The 18,328-nt window shown below is 36.8% G+C and overlaps 1 protein-coding gene across 1 annotated transcript in view; it reads left to right on the top strand.

Moving 5' to 3' along the window:
• PCLO (piccolo presynaptic cytomatrix protein) overlaps window positions 1-18,328 on the top strand; it is a 387,719-nt gene that overhangs the window by 180,709 nt on the left and 188,682 nt on the right. The window contains exons 4-5 of the mRNA XM_082632322.1: window positions 2,028-2,744; window positions 13,069-18,136. Of these exons, the coding sequence (XP_082488448.1) occupies window positions 2,028-2,744; window positions 13,069-18,136 (5,785 nt within the window). The remainder of the gene's footprint in view (window positions 1-2,027; window positions 2,745-13,068; window positions 18,137-18,328) is intronic.

The following is an 18,328-nucleotide window of genomic DNA, read 5'->3' as shown; positions in this document are numbered from 1 at the left end:
ATAATCACTACATTTATTGTCTCAACACATTTTCCTTTTAACAAGACCTGTGTACCATTGTGGCATCATATGCTATAAGTAGCAAGAGACGACAACTTTGTAAGTATAATTTGTCCCTAAAACTCAGATAAAGTAATCACACTTTTATAATTGACAAGAATTTCCAGTGGGATGAAACCTTTATTTCTGGTATATTAAAAACTTCCTAACTTATTTACATTCAGACCTGCCCTGACAGGAATGCATAGCACACACCTGCATTTGGTTTTTAGAATCCATGTGACAAAACAGCATAATGACACAGCTATTTGTGTCTGGTTTTGTTTTTTAAAATGCCAGTCTCTGAATGAAAATATCCTAAGATGTGGCCCCACCAAGTAACTTTTTTTTTAAAACTACAGGACAGGTTAAGATTGCTTTTCTGTAGGTATTATGGAAGTACCCCCTCTAGGGACTATTCAACACAAGGGCTGGAGCTTTTAGAATTTGACATAGGTATCAAATCAATTTCTTTCCCAAGGCTTTGTATAAAGTTACTATACAGAGAAGGCACAATTCACTTTTTTGCTGCTTAGACATGAAATCAAGAACAGAATTGGTATTGGATGATCATAACACAAAAAGCAAATGAACCTGTAATACGTACTAATGTTTTATAGACAACATTTTACTGAAATTAAATAACTGACTTGGGTCTTTACTCTTTTAGATCACCAAGTAAGAATTATAACAGCTTACAGATTGCAAAACAGTCATTAGTATTAAGCAACATTTTTTATGTCTTTAAAGAAATGGAAAGCTGAAGTAAGAAATGAATGTTAGATGTCCAATAATATTCTAGAACAATAAATGATTTTTGTCTCTAAATAATTAAAGTTGTGCTACTGGAAAGAATGATCCAATATGAAAAGCAGTTTGAAATTGAACTTCTCAGAAGACAATACAACATATGGACACGATATTATTTGCATGACTCTCCAACCATGCGCTTTAGAGAATAGGTACTCATTAAATGGTAACAATTAGAAGCTACATGTATAGTCTTTATTTCTTACATTTTAATAGGTATGCTGTAAGAAAAAGCACAACATACAACAATAAGGGGGGAATTCTGCAATATTATTGGTCTAACAATCTCTTTCCCATGTGATCATCTATATGTATTATGAGAGGGTTGTTCTCAGTCTTTAGTTTGCAAAAAAATTAACCAACAGGTTATTTAAAAGGCAGATCCTCCGTCTCCTATCCCAGGATTCTGATAAACTTGTTTTGGTGTAGTTCCTAGAATTTGCATGTCTAGGGACAACCGCAGGTGATTTGGTGCAGGTGGCCCATAGATTACACTTAGAGGTATAAGGAAGTGTTTTAATTAGCAATTGAGAAAACTCTGGGGAAAAAGAATATCAAACAATTTTAACTTGTGAATGCTTCTTGACACAATTGCATGAGAAATGTGACTATTATTAAGAATATTATTTTTTGATTTTAAATTAGATGGAGAATTATGCACAAGTGATTCTTGAAAACTCTACATGTTCTTTGTAAAAGTTCTGCTCTGGTAGATACAACTACATTTGATCCAAGTCAAGAGACAGGATATTATAGGCTAAGTCCTAAAAAAAACTTATGATTAATTGGCTGTTAAAATTATTATGAAATTTAATAGTTTTTGAATGGAAACATAATTTTGAAGGCACGAGGCTTAAAAATAGTTGTATTTGGAACAAATTCAGATTTTTTTTAACCAAAAATTGATATTCCCCTGGGTCTATCTTTGATGCATTTTTTTCTTTTTTTTATGATGAGGTGAGTTAATTGCTGATCTTTAAGGACTCCTGTTTTTAAATTTCAAATAGTCTTTTTGCAGTCTTCTTTAAAAGTCACCGTTTCATTGATCCAGAAAACAATGACCCACCTTCTCCATATACAGAAAAGCAGCTAGAAATTGTCAAGTGCTAACCTTGGTAAATGCACCAAAACAGATGTATATAATATAGTTAATCTTTTAATTTCTATTTTATCTGCAGATTCAGGAATGGCTTTGTTTAAATTGCCAAACACAGAGAGCAATATCAGGACAGCTTGGAGACATGGGCAAAATGCCACCTACACAGACAGGACCAAAAGCCTCTCCTATGCCTGTCCCTACAGAACAACCATCTCAGAAAATAGCAATGCCTGCCCAAGTAAAAGTGAAAAAGAGGGAACAAGAAGAAAAAACCGAAGGTGAAAAAATCATTCCAGAAGAAGTGAAAGAAACACCTTCAGTTGAAAAAATTCCCCCTAAGGGAACCACAGATCAAATCCAGGAAGAGAGTAAACTAGAGAAAGATAAAACTTCAGCCCCTCAAGAAAAGAAGCCAACCCCTGAAGACAAAAAGCCACTCCTAGAAGAAAAAAAGCCTCCTCTTGAAGAAGAAAAGCCAACCCTTAAAGACAAAAGGCCAGCTCTTGAAGACAAAAAGTTACCCCCAGGAGCAAAAACATCAGCTCTAGAGGAGGAACAGAAATATGACTTACTTAAAACTCAAGTACAGATTGCTGAAGAAAAACCTGAAGGCAGAGTGGCTCCAGAGGCAGTGCAAGAAAAGAAACAACCACTGACCAAGATGGAAGATTTACCATCTGGCGCACCTCAGAGTTTGTCTACGAAAGATGAAGGGATGACTCAAAAAATAAAAGAACAGCCACAGGCAGCATGCTCGGCAAAGCCTGATCAGATGGAACCTAGGAAGGAAAAAACAGTAAGTTATGTTTTTTTCCTAACTTTGCAGATTTACACCTATAATTTACTAATGTCCACCTAAGTACACTGAGTGCTTAATGGTAATTTTGTAAGTGAAAGCCTTCAATTAATAGCATTTTCAGAAAAATGTAACAGTTGTTTGCTAAAATGATGAACTTTAGCTTTCTGACAGCTTAATCTAATTTAAATAAAGCATAGATATAACATTTATTAGCTTTTATGCCTATCAAATAATTTATAAAAATCTATGAAGTGATAAAGAAGGGTTTCTTTTAATTTAATTTATTTTTTTAATATTTATTTATTTGGTTGTGCTGAGTGTTAGTTGTGGCAGGCAGGCTCCTCAGTTGCGGCAGGTGGGCTCCTTAGTTGTGTTATGTGAACTCTTAGTTGCAGCATGCCTGTGGGATCTGTTCCCTGACCAGGGATCGAAACCGGGCCCCCTGCATTGAGACCGTGGAGTCCTACCCACTGCACCACCAGGGAAGCCCTCTTATAATTTTAAATGATTGCTTTTTTCCTTCCACTGTGAACATAAAATCAGTATCCTCCTTTAACATAAAACAATGTTTGTCTTGGAATTTCTGTTTACTTAGCCACTTGGTTAAGCAAGACTCAAGTTTCTTCTCACTTGAAAGCCTTTTAAGGTGTGGTCAACCATAAAATGATTAAATAATTGCGATTTTAAAAAAGGAGTTTGGCTAAAATTCAGGAGAAACATTTTTTTAAAGTTTATTTTAGTATTTAGTGTGAAATCAGTATAATATATTTTGTTCCGTTTTATTCAGTGTGTTTAATATTAGAGGGTTATTTATAATCCAAGCATCATCTGGAATATATATTATTCTTTATATATTTTCTTTTTCTTTTTCTTCAGTGGAAACTTTTAAGGGTACCTCATCTTAACCTATATTTGCACAGGCAATAATACCATTTCTAGAGGAACTCTGAACTCTTTTTAGAGCTTCAAGAGATCTTATATCAGGCTGAGTAATTTTAATTCACAGATGGCAGCAATGACTTGTGGGAAAATGAAATGATTCATTGGTATTAAAAATTTAATATTAGAATTCTAATTAGAACTTTTAGTCCATCCCAACCCTGGTTCAGTTGTTATTTTGTTTACAGTTTTAACACACGGTTACTAGACTGTCTCTGGTATATAAGACATCACTCATTAAATAAATCCTGGTCTTCCTTTGTTATATGAGTTTATCTAAGTCAGAGAAAGCAGATGCCTGTGTATTCTCCATTCTAATGGCTGGATCTAGCTACCCCGCCACCACCACCTGCTGCTTCTCTCAGTTGACCACCTTGCAGAACTTGATGCTTTTTACCATTTCTCTCTTTGTGAAGCTTCATGACTCTTCCCTTTTTGTTCTTTTCTTGTCTTTCTGATCACCCCTTATGAGTTCCACTTTGATTATCTCTATTACTTTCTCTTTTCTGATCGGTTCTTCTTTGAACTCTGTCTTCTTTCCTCTTAGGGTAGCCACATGAACACTTCCTAAATCTCCTTGTGCACCTTCTGCCCCTCTTGAGTGTTAGACCTACATCTTCAAATACTGAGTAGATCATTCCACTTCAGAAACTCACTGTAAACTGGAACTCAGTGTGTTCAAATCATATCCAGCCCTCTATAGAAGCAGTTTCTGCTTCTGACTATCTGTTTCTGATGACACCATCTTTCATCATGTCTCTAGCCTCCCAGTCACTAACCTGGGGAATCTGAGGTTTCTTCTTACCTGCCTAGGCTCTCCGCATCACACTTCTTTTCTGTCTCTTAGCTCCTATTCCTAAGGACAGTATCCTAACGGCCTTTGTGACCTTTTACCAACGATTTGGGTAATCTAATTACTAGTCACTAAGCCTTCTCTTTTTCCCTTCTCCAGTATATAGTTATCAGATAATTATTTTCCAGAGTTCAGATAATTTAACTCTATCACTCAGATATTTCTAATGATTCTCTATTGTTTGTTAAATATAATCTAAACAAGAAGTATCCAAATGTTTTGTTAATATACTACATTTTATATTATTTTACAAATGTGTCACTTTTTTATCATTTCCTTTTACCACTACTTTTTCTTTTAACAACTTCAATATGTGTATATATATTTATTTCTAAATTAAATCTATGCACTATTACTAACATTATTTGCAATATAAACATTCACAGAATTGTGTAAGTCAGTGAAATAAGCTAAAATCACCATTTTGTATTTATTTAAGTATATACACTTGATCACAGTAAAATATGATTAATAATAGCATTTTAGAGAGAGCTTTGATTGACTGTGCTTCAGTGTTTGAAAATCTTGTTCTAAAATTTTATGATAGTTTCTTTGAAATTCAGCTTAAGTTTATTTTGATATTTTGACTTTTAGTTTTAATGACGCTCCATAACAAAAAAGATAATCCACAGGATATACAAGAAATGAGAGAAGTGTATCAAAGGTTGTACTTGCCAAATCTTGCTACCTGTTTTCTAAGTTTGGAATTGAAAACTGTTTTTTTTAACTTGTGGAAATTGTGGAAATAAATGTTAATCTAACGTGATACCAATCATTTCCTCTTGCTAACTATCACAAAATGTGTTGTAAAATATGTTTTTTTAACAAATGACTTTAAAACCCACTGCAGTTCTTCATCTGCAATGTTTATAAAAAGATTGAAGTATTCTGTTTAAAGTTTGTCTGAAAAGGCAGACATGACAACTTCTTAAAATGATATTTCATTTTATGTAGCATAATTACATGATGATTTCCAATTATCCATCTTCAAAGGATTGTGTCCACATCATAATTCTCTTGAAGAGACAGCTTGTGTTTATTTTTTTTCCGAATACTTGCTAGGTAGCATATGGCTGATAACCAGAGTTTACTTTCTTTCTAAATATATAATAAGCAGTATGTTACTAATAATCATGTGTCATCACCAAAATATTCAACAACTTTGGGTTCTTCTACTTTCGTTAAAAAAGAATTAAATCTTCGCAGTCTACAACTTTTTAATTTCCCATAAGATAATCAGCAAACCTCTATGGTTAAAATAAATTCATAGTTATTCTCTATCTCAGTACAAAATATTAAAGATATTCTTCAAAATATAAAGGTATCATTAGTATACAATGTGTACCACATCTGTAAAATCCTGAGGTACTCTGTGCATTACTGGCTTACTTGTAACAGATGCAGTAAATGAATTTCACATGCACTGCTATCTATGTAACTTTATCTTTTTAAAAAAATAATTCCAATTAAAAGAGCCACTCCTCAGAATTTAATATACAGTTTTTTCATTTAAAAATATATATATACCTTTTTAAACAACTCACTGAATATTGAGCCATTTGGTGGCTCGCAGTAGTAATCCTTTAAGTATTTTATTATTGAAACAGAACTAGTGAATATTATAAACTGAGCATGTTAGAAATATCTGCACTTTGATTTTATTATTACCAAACCTTTTGCTACTTACTTTGTTCTCCCCCCAAATCTTCCACAGTTCTTTCTTTCTTTCCAACAATATTGGCTGACAAAGAAATGCAGTTTGATTTGTCACCGTATTGTTTCCATGGCAGAAAAATCAAGTTTCCCCAAATGTTATGTGACTTTTTTGTCATTTACTATTAAATAAGACAGCTCCAAAGGAGATTTTAAGTATTTATTTCAATTCATTGAAAATGTGTGAAATACTGGAATATTTATTTGCCAAAAATTCTAGAAGTTTGTGATAGTGTCTTAGGATGACTTGCTATAAATAGCCTAAGCACATTATGTGTTTAGTCAAGGTTTGTTATTAGCAATAACATATGTAAGACAGATATCAAATGGTTTTCCTGGTAATGTCAAACTTTTTTGGCCAGTCTTGTGTCAGTTTTCTTTATTAATGTGTTTGTGTATGTCTTGCATTCTTACTGTTAACTTTGACACATGATTTTATGGCAAGAATAATATTTTGTCTACCACTTACCTATTATAGGAACGTTGGTTTGGTTGGTTATATCTGTTTTAAAGAGGGGGAAACTAAATTTGTTGTGCCCAAGATCACATGGCTGGACAGCAGCAAAGCTAAGATTATAGTCAAACCACCAAACCAACCAAACCTTCAATATAAAGGTGAGCAATAAAGTGACTGCCCTTGCTATAAATTTTTACAGTGTAATTCCCAGTTTTCTCCCAGGATTCTTCGTAGAACATCTGACCCACTGACATAAGAAGTAAAAGAATACTGATGTCAGTCTATTTATTAAATATTAGTAAAATGTAATTTCTATTTGGGTTTAAAAATACAAAAAAGTCCTGAATACTTCCTACAAATATTTACATTTTGCACACCTGCCCAGGATTCTGTACCCCACGACCGAGACTTCTGTCTAAATAGCTAGCTTGGCTTTCTCAGCCCTCTGGACTATGGCTCCACTATAACTTTCAAGCAACCTAGTATTCCCCATGAGTGAGAGGTAGAAAACCAGCCGCGTATGCCTTTGTACGATTCCCGAAGGTGGCTTATGCTTTCTGCCTTCTGGATCTGCAGTCAGTTCTTCTCTGTGCACTGGCACTGCATCCTATCAGAAAAACCCCACCTGGACGTCTGGGCCACTCTTCTCCCTGGTGGCAGTCACTTCTACTGCTGAACACCCTATGCTGATTAGTTTTAGATTACTTTTTTGTTTGAAATCAAAATAATATTCAGTTTATCTCTTACTGTGTTCTGGGCATTGTGCTGGTTATATTATCATTTAATCCACACCACTTGTTGTTGAGGTAAATATTATACCTGTTTTAAAGAGGGGGAAACTAAATTTGTTGTGCCCAAGATCACATGGCTGGGAGGCAGCAAAGCTAAGATTATAGTCCTGTTCTGCTTCTAAAGGCTGGGTTCCTAAACACTGCACAGAATGCTTCTTCCCTGTGACACTTTTAGGATGCTGCCTTTTTATTATTTTAAATATTCATCTCCCTTAGCAGCTTCCAGTTTGTGTGATTTTTTACTTTGTTTATATATTTATATTATTTTATTTATTCATTTATTTGTCATTTGCATCATTCATATCGTTATAGTATACTGTTTACATTTCTTTATTGCTACACCATTTTGTCTCTCCACTCATTCCTGTCTTTCAAAATGTGTTAGTTGAATGGAATTAAAATTTATCCTGAAATATAATAACTATTTTGAAATGTACATTCTCATTTTTTAGTTTAATATTTTAAAATTGTATGTCGCTACAGAATTCTCTTTCTACCTATACACTTAAACAGAATACTGCTTGTCTACATTTGATATATTACATTGAAACGTTATAGCTCTCGATAAAAAAAAAAATTGAACATCCTTTAGCATAAACTTTTATTTAAGGTTAAAATGAACCAGGGGTTAGTATTCAAGTTATATATAGCCAAGGTATCTAAAGGCAGCATAATTGTATAGGATGGAAAATGATGAGGTTTTCTGAAGTGAAAAGGATTCCCACATATGTGGGACTATCCAGTTTTTATGTCTAGACCCAGTGAATTTATGGATTGAATCTTGTTTACAGTGCTTGGAACACTCAGACTAGCAATCCATTTTGACCCAAACATTGTATAAATGATTAAAGATTATTCATCTGTTGTTTTACTTTGGCCCATTAATATAAATGACTTGGGAGACATTAGGCAAAAACTTAATATTGCTTCCTTTCTTTGTACAGTCTTATATTTAACCAAGAATTCAGTTCATAACCCCAATACTAGTTTTTAAAAACCTTCCGTTTTCCTTCAACATGGAAGGCTAAAAGTTTCAAAATCTGTGAAAGGGGCAGAACTAAGCTTGGCAGTACAGAAGTGTCTTGGTACTAGAGAAGGCCTCAAGATATGACACCATGGGAAGGTTTCAAGCGGGTCTCAATTCATCACTGCCTCTCTCTGACTGGTCTTCAGGTCAATAAATGGCAGTGGAATATTGGAAAGAAAAGAATTCTGTGCTTTCTGCTTTTGGTTAGTAAGTAAAAAATATGAATCTTAGTTTCTGAAAATTTTGAAGATTTGTTTCATATATACAGACTAGAAAGGCTCAAGTACCATAATTCTGTACATAGAGAAGACTGCAATATATACAAAAAAATAAAAGTCAGTGTAATAGAGTTGAATGCTAATGTACTTAGGAAAATACAAGGAAAATGTGTTCCTCAGGGAAAATGTGTTCCCGAAAAATAACGTTGCTTTTTTTTTTTTTAAAGTGCTTAAATTATGGCGCTTCCCACTCACTGCCTCAATCTAAGATGACAAACAAAATTCTCATGCAAGGGGTCTAGGCCTGTAATTTTATTCTTATGTAATAATTTTGGAGGTCATTCTAGGTTGTATTTGTACTACATGTAAAAAATTAAATGGATAATTAATTCCAACTCCTATCTATTCAAATGAAGAAAATAATGCATAAATGAGAAAATTCAGTGATATTTAAACACATATATATATGTGTGTTATATATGTAATCTATGCATGTACTTTGGGAAGAATCATTTGAATCTATTTTATTAAATCTTAATATGTTACTAAATAGCTTAATATTTTTCTCAGAAATAAGCATACCACTGCACATATTTTTTAAAATTTAACATCTTTATTGGAGTATAATTGCTTTACCATGTTGTGTTAGCTTCTGCCGTATAACAAAGTGAATCAGCTATATGTATACGCGTATCTCCATATACCCTATCTCTTGTGTCTCCCTCCTACCCTCCCTATCCCACCCCTCTAGGTGGTCACAAAGCACCGAGCTGATCTCTCTGTGCTATGCAGCTGCTTCCCACTAGCTATCTATTTTACATTTGGTAGTGTTTATATATCAATGCTACTCTCTCACTTCGCCCCAGCTTACCCTTCCCCCTCCTCGTGTCCTCAAGTCCATTCTCTACGTCTATGTGTTTATTCCTGTCCTGCCCCTAGGTTCATCAGAACCTTTTTTTTTTTAGATTCCATGTGTATGCAACTGCACATTTTTGAGCCAACTGAGAGAAAACTGCCAATCTTTTAGTCCTAGGGAGTTAGAAATTTGAAAGACTATAAGCCTCCCTCCCATGGATCCTTTGATTATAGTCGTCTGGAGTTACAGTACTTCAGATATCCATTTGAAGTTTGAATAGAGAAAACCAGACCCAACTTACACGCTATGTTTTACATTCTTCTCAGTGCCAGCTACTCTTTCTTATTTGATCAAATTATTCCCTCGTTAAGGAATGTTATTCAATAAAGCAAGGGTTTGTGATGTTAAATCTATGAGAGACCAGTTAACCTGCATGGGAATAAATTGCACTAGAACTTTCACCCAGATATCTCACAAATGAGAGTGGAGAGCTGCAGAAAGGGTAAATGGATGGACACATAAACACCTCAGTATGCTGATCTCTGTATATGAAGAACAGCTTTTTTTTTTTTTTTTTAATTTTAGCAGCAGCAGGTGAAAAGAGGAATGTGTAGCTATCTTAAAGAGGTAAAAGGGCTAGTTGGTATATTATCTGATAGTTAACAAGCTAACAGTAATGAAGTAGAAGGTTACTCACCTCTGTCAGGGGAATTTATACCCATGGTAGTTAGTATGAGAAAAATTGACATTTTCAATTTTTTCAGTATCTCATGGTACAATAAGTACATGACCAGTTATTCCTTCTAAACAGTTCAGCCATATGCCCTTTGGTCACTTAACTTGATTTCCTTATTAACCACTCCAAACACTTTATCTTAGACCCACAAACCTGTAGGGCAACATCTTTGCAGACTTTTGCCACCTTATAATATGGAGAGGAAGTCATTTAGGTGAAAAATCATCACAGCATCATCATAGGTAAATGATGATTGAATCCCGTGAGGAGGAGAGGAAAGAGACCAGGAAGAAAGTGGCAAGAGGGAGAAGTGGGTAGAACATAGCACTGAGAAAAGAAAGAAAGCATGAACACATCCAGAAGGGCACATGAGGGGGATTGTAGGGTAGGGATTTTGATGTTTATGCGTCTGAGTCTTCTGTCTAGTGTATCTTAATTTCCTTTGTTACATTGTGTATGTCTGATCCTAGTCTTATTTTTGTAAAATGTCAGTAGAAACTTCAGAGTTCATTGTATACAATTATAATTTATTCTTTATTATATTCAGTGAATTGTTATATGTAATCACAATTGCATTTCCTCCTTATATGTATAATTTTATTACATTGTTATGTTTTATAATATGTGCAGACTCAAAATAAAGAACACAAATGACACCATCAAAATTTGGTTATGAAAGATCATTTTCTTGACCTTTTTTCCACAAGAAGCTTAGGTACCCCACCCCTGTGGTTACGGTTTTTACTGTGATTTAGTGAAGGGTGGGAAGGCAGACAAGGAAAGGCATAGAAAGCATACTGGACTCAAAATATTGTGCTGGTATTGTGTGGGATGTGAGGAGGTGGAAATATCCCTACACTGTGACCATCCAGAAAGATTTTATGAAAACGATGCTTTACCTGTTTTTTTTCTTGTGTGTAGTAGCTCTTAAGAGAAACAAACCAATTAGTTGCGTGCTTGTCAACCCAACTACTATAGTCTCACAACAGCAGATAAGTAATCCTTTTCTGGAAAGACATCTGAAATGGTCTAGGAAAGTTAATTCTTAGTAAACCAAAGAGTATTCATTGCTTTTGCAGGACAGTTGTAAAGAATGTATCAGACTGTCTTTCTGAATTGCCATGTTGTAAATTCAGCAAAAAGCATTTTACCATATAATGTGCATTTTACCCTATATGCTCAAGATACATCCTTAGCCATACATAATAAAGACAGATATTGAGATGGAAATGAATGTAAAATGAGTATCAACCCAACAACTTTTATATTTGAGAACAAGGGGAAGGGGAAGGAGGAAGAAAAAAGAATGAAAGAAGAAAGTAGGGAAGGAACAAGGCAGGAAAGAAGGAAGAAAGAGGTGTTTGCGTGGTATTTATTTTTTGTGCAACCTTACATCTGTTTATTCGAGCTGTGGATAGCTAGGAGAAACCCATGGCCATACACCCACTGAAAATATCAAGATGGTTAGTTCAAGATACATACTTAGTAGAATCCAGGTGGCCTCATAGGCCAGGGTCAGACAGAGCATGTCCTCCTGCAACTCTTCCTCTAACCTCTTCATTCCATAGGGCTGTGGGGTTATTTTGACACTATCTGTAAAACATGGAAACTAACTGGATCACTTGGGTTTCATTTTGCCCATAGGTATTTTTAATTTGGATTTATGCAAAAAAGTTTCTGTTTCATTCTTTCGCTTAAGGCCTCTCTGATTCTTAAAGCAAACTGCTGGTATGGCCTCATCACAGCCCAAAGAAAGCAGTTGTTTAAGACTGTGATATGTATCTGAAGTGTCCCAGCTCCCTGGAAAGCCCCTGTTCACATTCACAAGTTAGTTATTGTGCTGGTTGAAGGGAGCTGACTTTGAAATTGTGTGAAGGTAAAATTCCAAGTATTTTAAAATCCGAAGATATTTATAAGAAATTTATTAAATTTCTTTGAGATGGGATGCTGAAGATAAATGTGATTTAACAACTCTAGAAAAATAATAACTGGATATTTCTCTTTTTCTAGAACCTTGAGTCAGACCAATTATGTCATAGCTTCTTCAAAGTTTACGCTTTCTAAACATTCATTTCAAGTGATACAGAATAATAATATTAACAGTCATACCAAGTAAAATACAGTGTTTTACATCTTCCAAAGTGTACTTAAAAGGCAATGCCTTGTTCGAATCTCTCTCTCAAAAAAAAAAAAAAAAAAGTCCTTTGCGGTAGGTGAGATGAGTATTATACTGTGGCCATGTTACCTGCTTGTTTCTGTTAAGTAAATTTTTCAACATCCCATGCAACTTGGAGCCAAGCACAGTGCCCATCCTTTGATTCTTTGTTTGCCTGTCCTCATAATCCAAAAGTATTAATTATGTTAATGGAAACTTACTAAAATTTTTCTTCAACCATTTGAACTCTTTACCAAAGTAAATGTACCAAGAAAGATAATCATGTTTTTGAAGAAAAACGGTATTGAGATGTAAAAGGATACAACATTAATGAAATAAAATCAATTGTGATTGAGAATAGACATTTAATTAAACACGTTAAATGAAAACTAACCTTTATATGTATCAACCACTTTTATTTTTTGTGCTCACAGATTTAAAAAAAAATACTGTTATATAGTTGAAAAAATTCCTATAATTATTCCTCAGTTTGTAATAGTTATTTGACAGTAATGGAGAGGCCATGTTATTAGTTTAACCATGTTAAGTTTTCCTGTATCTTTTCCTTCCTGCTAGGAAAAAGAAGATGACAAATCAGACACATCAAGTATTCAGCAGCCGAAAAGCCCACAAGGTCTGAGTGACACAGGATATTCTTCTGACGGAATATCAAGTTCGCTTGGTGAAATTCCAAGTCTTATTCCCAGTGATGAAAAGGATTTGCTCAAGGGACTCAAAAAGGACTCCTTTTCACAAGAAAGCAGCCCATCCAGCCCCTCAGATTTGGCTAAGTTAGAAAGTATGGTCCTATCCATTTTGGAAGCTCAGGCAAGTACACTTGAAGAAAAAGCAGAAAAGAAAACAGAACCCTGCGAGGTTTCTCCTGAGCAGCCTAAGGACCAACAGAAAACTCAGAGTTTAGCCAAAACTACAGTTTCAGAGGAGCTTAAAGAAAGTCAAGAAGAAGAAGACACTGTTAAGAAAGAGAGCCAACAAGACATCCCTTCCAGAAAGGACCATGAAGAAAAGTCTGAATTTGTTGATGAGTTGCCTACAAGAAGACAGCCTTATGATTCAATTGAAGACAGTAGCGAAAGTGAAAACTCACCTGTTCCACAAAGAAAACGGAGAACTAGTGTTGGTTCATCAAGCAGTGATGAATATAAACATGAAGATAGTCAAGGATCAGGTGAAGAGGAAGACTTCATTCGAAAGCAAATCATAGAAATGAGTGCTGATGAAGATGCTTCAGGTTCTGAAGATGATGAGTTCATTAGGAACCAGCTCAAAGAGATTAGTAGTAGTATTGAAAGCCAGAAGAAGGAAGAAACCAAAGGGAAGGGAAAAGGAATAGCAGGGAAACACAGGCGACTGACGCGAAAAAGTAGTGCAAGCTTTGATGATGATGCAGGGAGACGCCATTCGTGGCATGATGAAGATGATGAGACCTTTGATGAAAGTCCGGAACTTAAATACAGAGAAACTAAAAGTCAGGAGAGTGAAGAACTTGTAGTTTCCGGAGGAGGAGGGCTACGTCGATTCAAAACGATTGAACTCAATAGCACGATCACAGATAAATACTCTGCAGAGTCATCACAGAAAAAAACAGCTTTGTACTTTGATGAAGAGCCAGAATTAGAAATGGAAAGCTTGACAGACTCTCCGGAAGATCGGTCAAGGGGGGAAGGATCTTCTAGTCTTCATGCTTCCAGCTTCACTCCTGGCACATCCCCTACATCAGTTTCGTCACTTGATGAGGACAGCGACAGTAGCCCGAGTCACAAAAAAGGAGAGAGCAAACAGCAGCGCAAAGCTCGACACAGATCGCATGGCCCTCTTTTACCTACGATTGAAGATTCTTCAGAGGAAGAAGAATTGAGAGAGGAAGAAGAATTATTGAAGGAGCAAGAAAAGCAACGGGAATTAGAACAGCAGCAAAGAAAGAGTTCTAGTAAGAAATCAAAGAAAGACAAAGATGAACTTCGAGCTCAGAGAAGGAGGGAAAGACCAAAGACACCACCCAGTAATCTCTCTCCCATTGAAGATGCATCTCCAACAGAAGAATTACGTCAGGCTGCAGAAATGGAGGAGCTTCATCGATCTTCTTGTTCTGAATATTCACCTAGCATAGAGTCAGACCCGGAAGGCTTTGAAATAAGCCCAGAAAAGATAATCGAAGTACAAAAAGTTTATAAATTGCCCACAGCTGTGTCTTTATACTCACCGACAGATGAGCAATCTATTATGCAGAAAGAAGGTAGCCAAAAGGCATTAAAAAGCGCTGAGGAGATGTATGAAGAAATGATGCATAAAAGCCAGAAATATACAGCTTTTCCAGCTGCAAGTGAACGAGACGAAATGTTTGAAAAAGAGCCTTTGTATGGTGGGATGTTAATAGAGGATTATATTTATGAATCTTTAGTAGAGGACACGTATAATGGTTCCGTTGATGGCAGTCTGCTCACGAGGCAAGAAGAAGAAAATGGATTTTTACAGCAGAGAGGGAGAGAGCAAAAAATAAGACTTCCAGAACAGATTTATGAAGATCCCATGCAGAAAATTACAGACCTTCAGAAAGAGTTTTATGAGCTAGAAAGCTTACATGCTGTTTTGCCTCAAGAAGACATTGTTTCAAGCTCTTTTATCATCCCAGAAAGCCATGAGATTGTGGATCTGGGTAGTATGGTAACTTCTACCAGTGAAGAAAAGCAATTATTAGATGCTGATGCTGCCTATGAAGAACTCATAAAAAGGCAACAGATGCAATTAACACCTGGATCCAGCCCAACCCAGCCCCCCATCAGGGATGATATGACAGAGTCTACTGTGGACTTTGACAGGGTGCCTGATGCATCTTTGACATCAAGTGTTCTCTCAGGAGTATCTCTTACAGATTCAACCAGCAGTGCAACACTCTCCATCCCAGATGTTAAAATAACCCAACATTTTTCAACAGAAGAAATTGAGGATGAATATGTGACTGATTATACAAGAGAAATTCAAGAGATAATTGCTCATGAGTCACTGATTTTAACCTACTCTGAGCCTTCAGAAAGTGCTACATCTGCCCCACCCTCTGAGACACCCTCTCTCACATCATCTGTCTCTTCAGTTTGTACCACAGATAGCTCCTCACCCATTACTACCCTGGATAGCATAACCACAGTTTATACTGAGCCAGTGGACATTGTAACTAAATTTGAAGATTCTGAGGAAATTTCTTCATCAACATATTTCCCAGGCAGCATTATAGACTATCCAGAAGACATATCTTTAGATCGGACTACCATACCAGATGGTAGAACTAGTGCTGATCACATTGTGATTTCCTTATCTGATATGGAACCTTCTCTCATAGAAACTGTAGGCACTAAACTTGAGGGGCTAATTGCTGACACTATTTCCACTGACTTATCTGTATCTGGAAAAGACCCAGTGAAGAAAGCCAAGAAAGAAACAGGGGATGGAATTATTCTGGAAGTTTTGGAAGCTTACAGAGATACAAGGAAGGAGTCGGAGGCTGAACTAACAAAAATTAGCCTATCTGAAACTCTGTTTGATCAGACACCTTCCTCTCTAACAGCCCTTCCAATGAAGGAGCAGGTTTCAACTACATGCTTTTTATCTGAAGACGTTTTTGGTCCAGCAAAGCCTGCATCTCAGCTGCCATCTGGCACTCCTTCTATTTCCTGTCTTCCAACTAAAGCTCGTCCATTCCTTCGAAGTTCTTCTTTGGACGCATCAGCCCAACCTCCTCCCCCTCCTCCTCCTCCCCCACCCCCTCCTCCCCCTCCACCCCCTCCTCCTCCCCCACCTCTTCCTCCACCAACCTCACCTAAACCAACTATTCATCCTAAAAAAAGGGTAACGGTTCCAGCTCCAGTGACTGCGACTACTGCAGCTACACCTCTAGTAGATTCTGTTGCTACAGTAGAGACCACAGCTGCTCCAGGAAGTAATGGGTTACCTATAACAAAAATATGTACCACTGTACCTCCTCCTGTCCCCCCTAAGCCATCTTCAGTTCCATCTGGACTTGTATTTACACATAGACCTGAGCCAAGCAAACCTCCAGTTGCCCCTAAACCAGCAGTTCCTGAACCTCCAGTCACTACCGCAAAACCAACAGATACGCAGCCCAAACCAACAGGTCTACCTATAACTTCAACTATGACATTAAATTTAGTGACTTCAGCAGATTATAAATTGCCTTCCCCTACCTCTCCACTTTCCCCTTACTCTGACAAGTCCTCGCCAAGATTTTCCAAGTCCCTCATGGAAACTTATGTGGTTATCACATTGCCATCTGAACCTGGGACTCCAACAGATTCTTCAGGGAGTCAAGTTATTACCAGCTGGCCCTTGGGATCACCCTCCAAAGACCTGATTTCCACGGAGCCAGTATTTTCTGTAGTTCCTCCTATGACAGCTACAGAAATTTCAAGTTCTTCACGACAGAGCCTGTACATCTCAGGAGCTTTGGAGACATTTTCTGCTATCCCTGTCACAACACTATCTTCATTTCAAGAACCCCCAACTTCAGTTACACAGTTTTTCCCAGCTGAAGTTTCCAAGGCTGAGTTTTCAACAGCCAAAAGTACAATTGCTAGTACTGGTCTCAGCAGTGTCTCTATATCCATTCCTCCAGAGCCTCTTGCTCTAGATCACCTCCATTTAGAGAAGCAACAGTATAAAGAAAATGTTAAGTTGCAACTTGTTGGTGATGCTATTGATCTGCGTACAGTACCCAAAGTAGAAGTTAAAGTAACTGAAAAATGTATGGATCTTTCTGCTTCCATGATGGATGTGAAGAGGCAGACCACAGTAAGTGAAATGTATGGGAGACAAATTAGTGCTGTCCAGCCCTCTATTATAAATCTCAGTGCAACTTCATCAGGAGTGACTCCAGTATCCCTGGTCACCGAGACAGTGACTGTTGTCACGTGCACAGCTACTGCAAGCTACACCACAGGCACAGAAAGCCTAGTGCGTCTAGAACATACAACAGCAATGCCACTCCAACTCACTACATCAAAGCATGTAGAGCCCCCATGCAGGGTACCAAGTGGCCAGGCCTTTCCTACAGTTAGGGAGGAAGCACCAATAAACTTATCTTTAACCACTTCTGTACACCCAATGACATCAGCTCTTACGAAAACCATGACTGCACCTCCTGTTGGTGTCACAAACGGTTGGACTGATAGCACCACATCACAGGGCATCACTGATGGAGAAGTAGTGGATCTCAGTACCTCAAAGTCTCATAGAACTGTTGTAACAATGGATGAAGCTACTTCAAATGTGGTGACCAAAATAATAGATGATGAAAAACCTGTTGATCTGACTGCAGGAAGAAGAGCTGTGTGCTGTGATGTGGTTTATAAGTTACCTTTTGGGAGGAGCTGCACGGCACAGCAGCCTGCAACGACTCTTCCTGAGGATCGTTTTGGTTATAGGGATGATCACTATCAGTATGATCGAGCAGGGCCATATGGTTATAGAGGGATTGGGGGAATGAAACCTTCCATGTCTGACACTAATTTAGCAGAAGCTGGACATTTTTTCTATAAAAGTAAGAATGCTTTTGATTATTCTGGAGGAACTGATGCAGCAGTAGATCTAACTTCAGGGAGAATTACTACAGGTCAGTATGATGTAGCAACAGACCTTTCCTTGAAATATCATTATGGTGTTCCTCATCTCATTTCAGGATGACAATGTCCCTTTCCCAATTTTGTTACTTTTCATCTTTCTTTGGATGTTTTGGCAACGTATTTTGGAGTACATGTGTGCTTTTGTTTCTTCATTTTTTTTTAACCTGTTCCACGCAAAGTCG

Source organism: Mesoplodon mirus, assembly GCF_964341445.2.
Source record: "Mesoplodon mirus genome assembly, chromosome: 9".
NCBI lineage: Eukaryota > Metazoa > Chordata > Mammalia > Artiodactyla > Ziphiidae > Mesoplodon > Mesoplodon mirus.
This window is presented reverse-complemented; position numbering and strand designations above follow the sequence as displayed.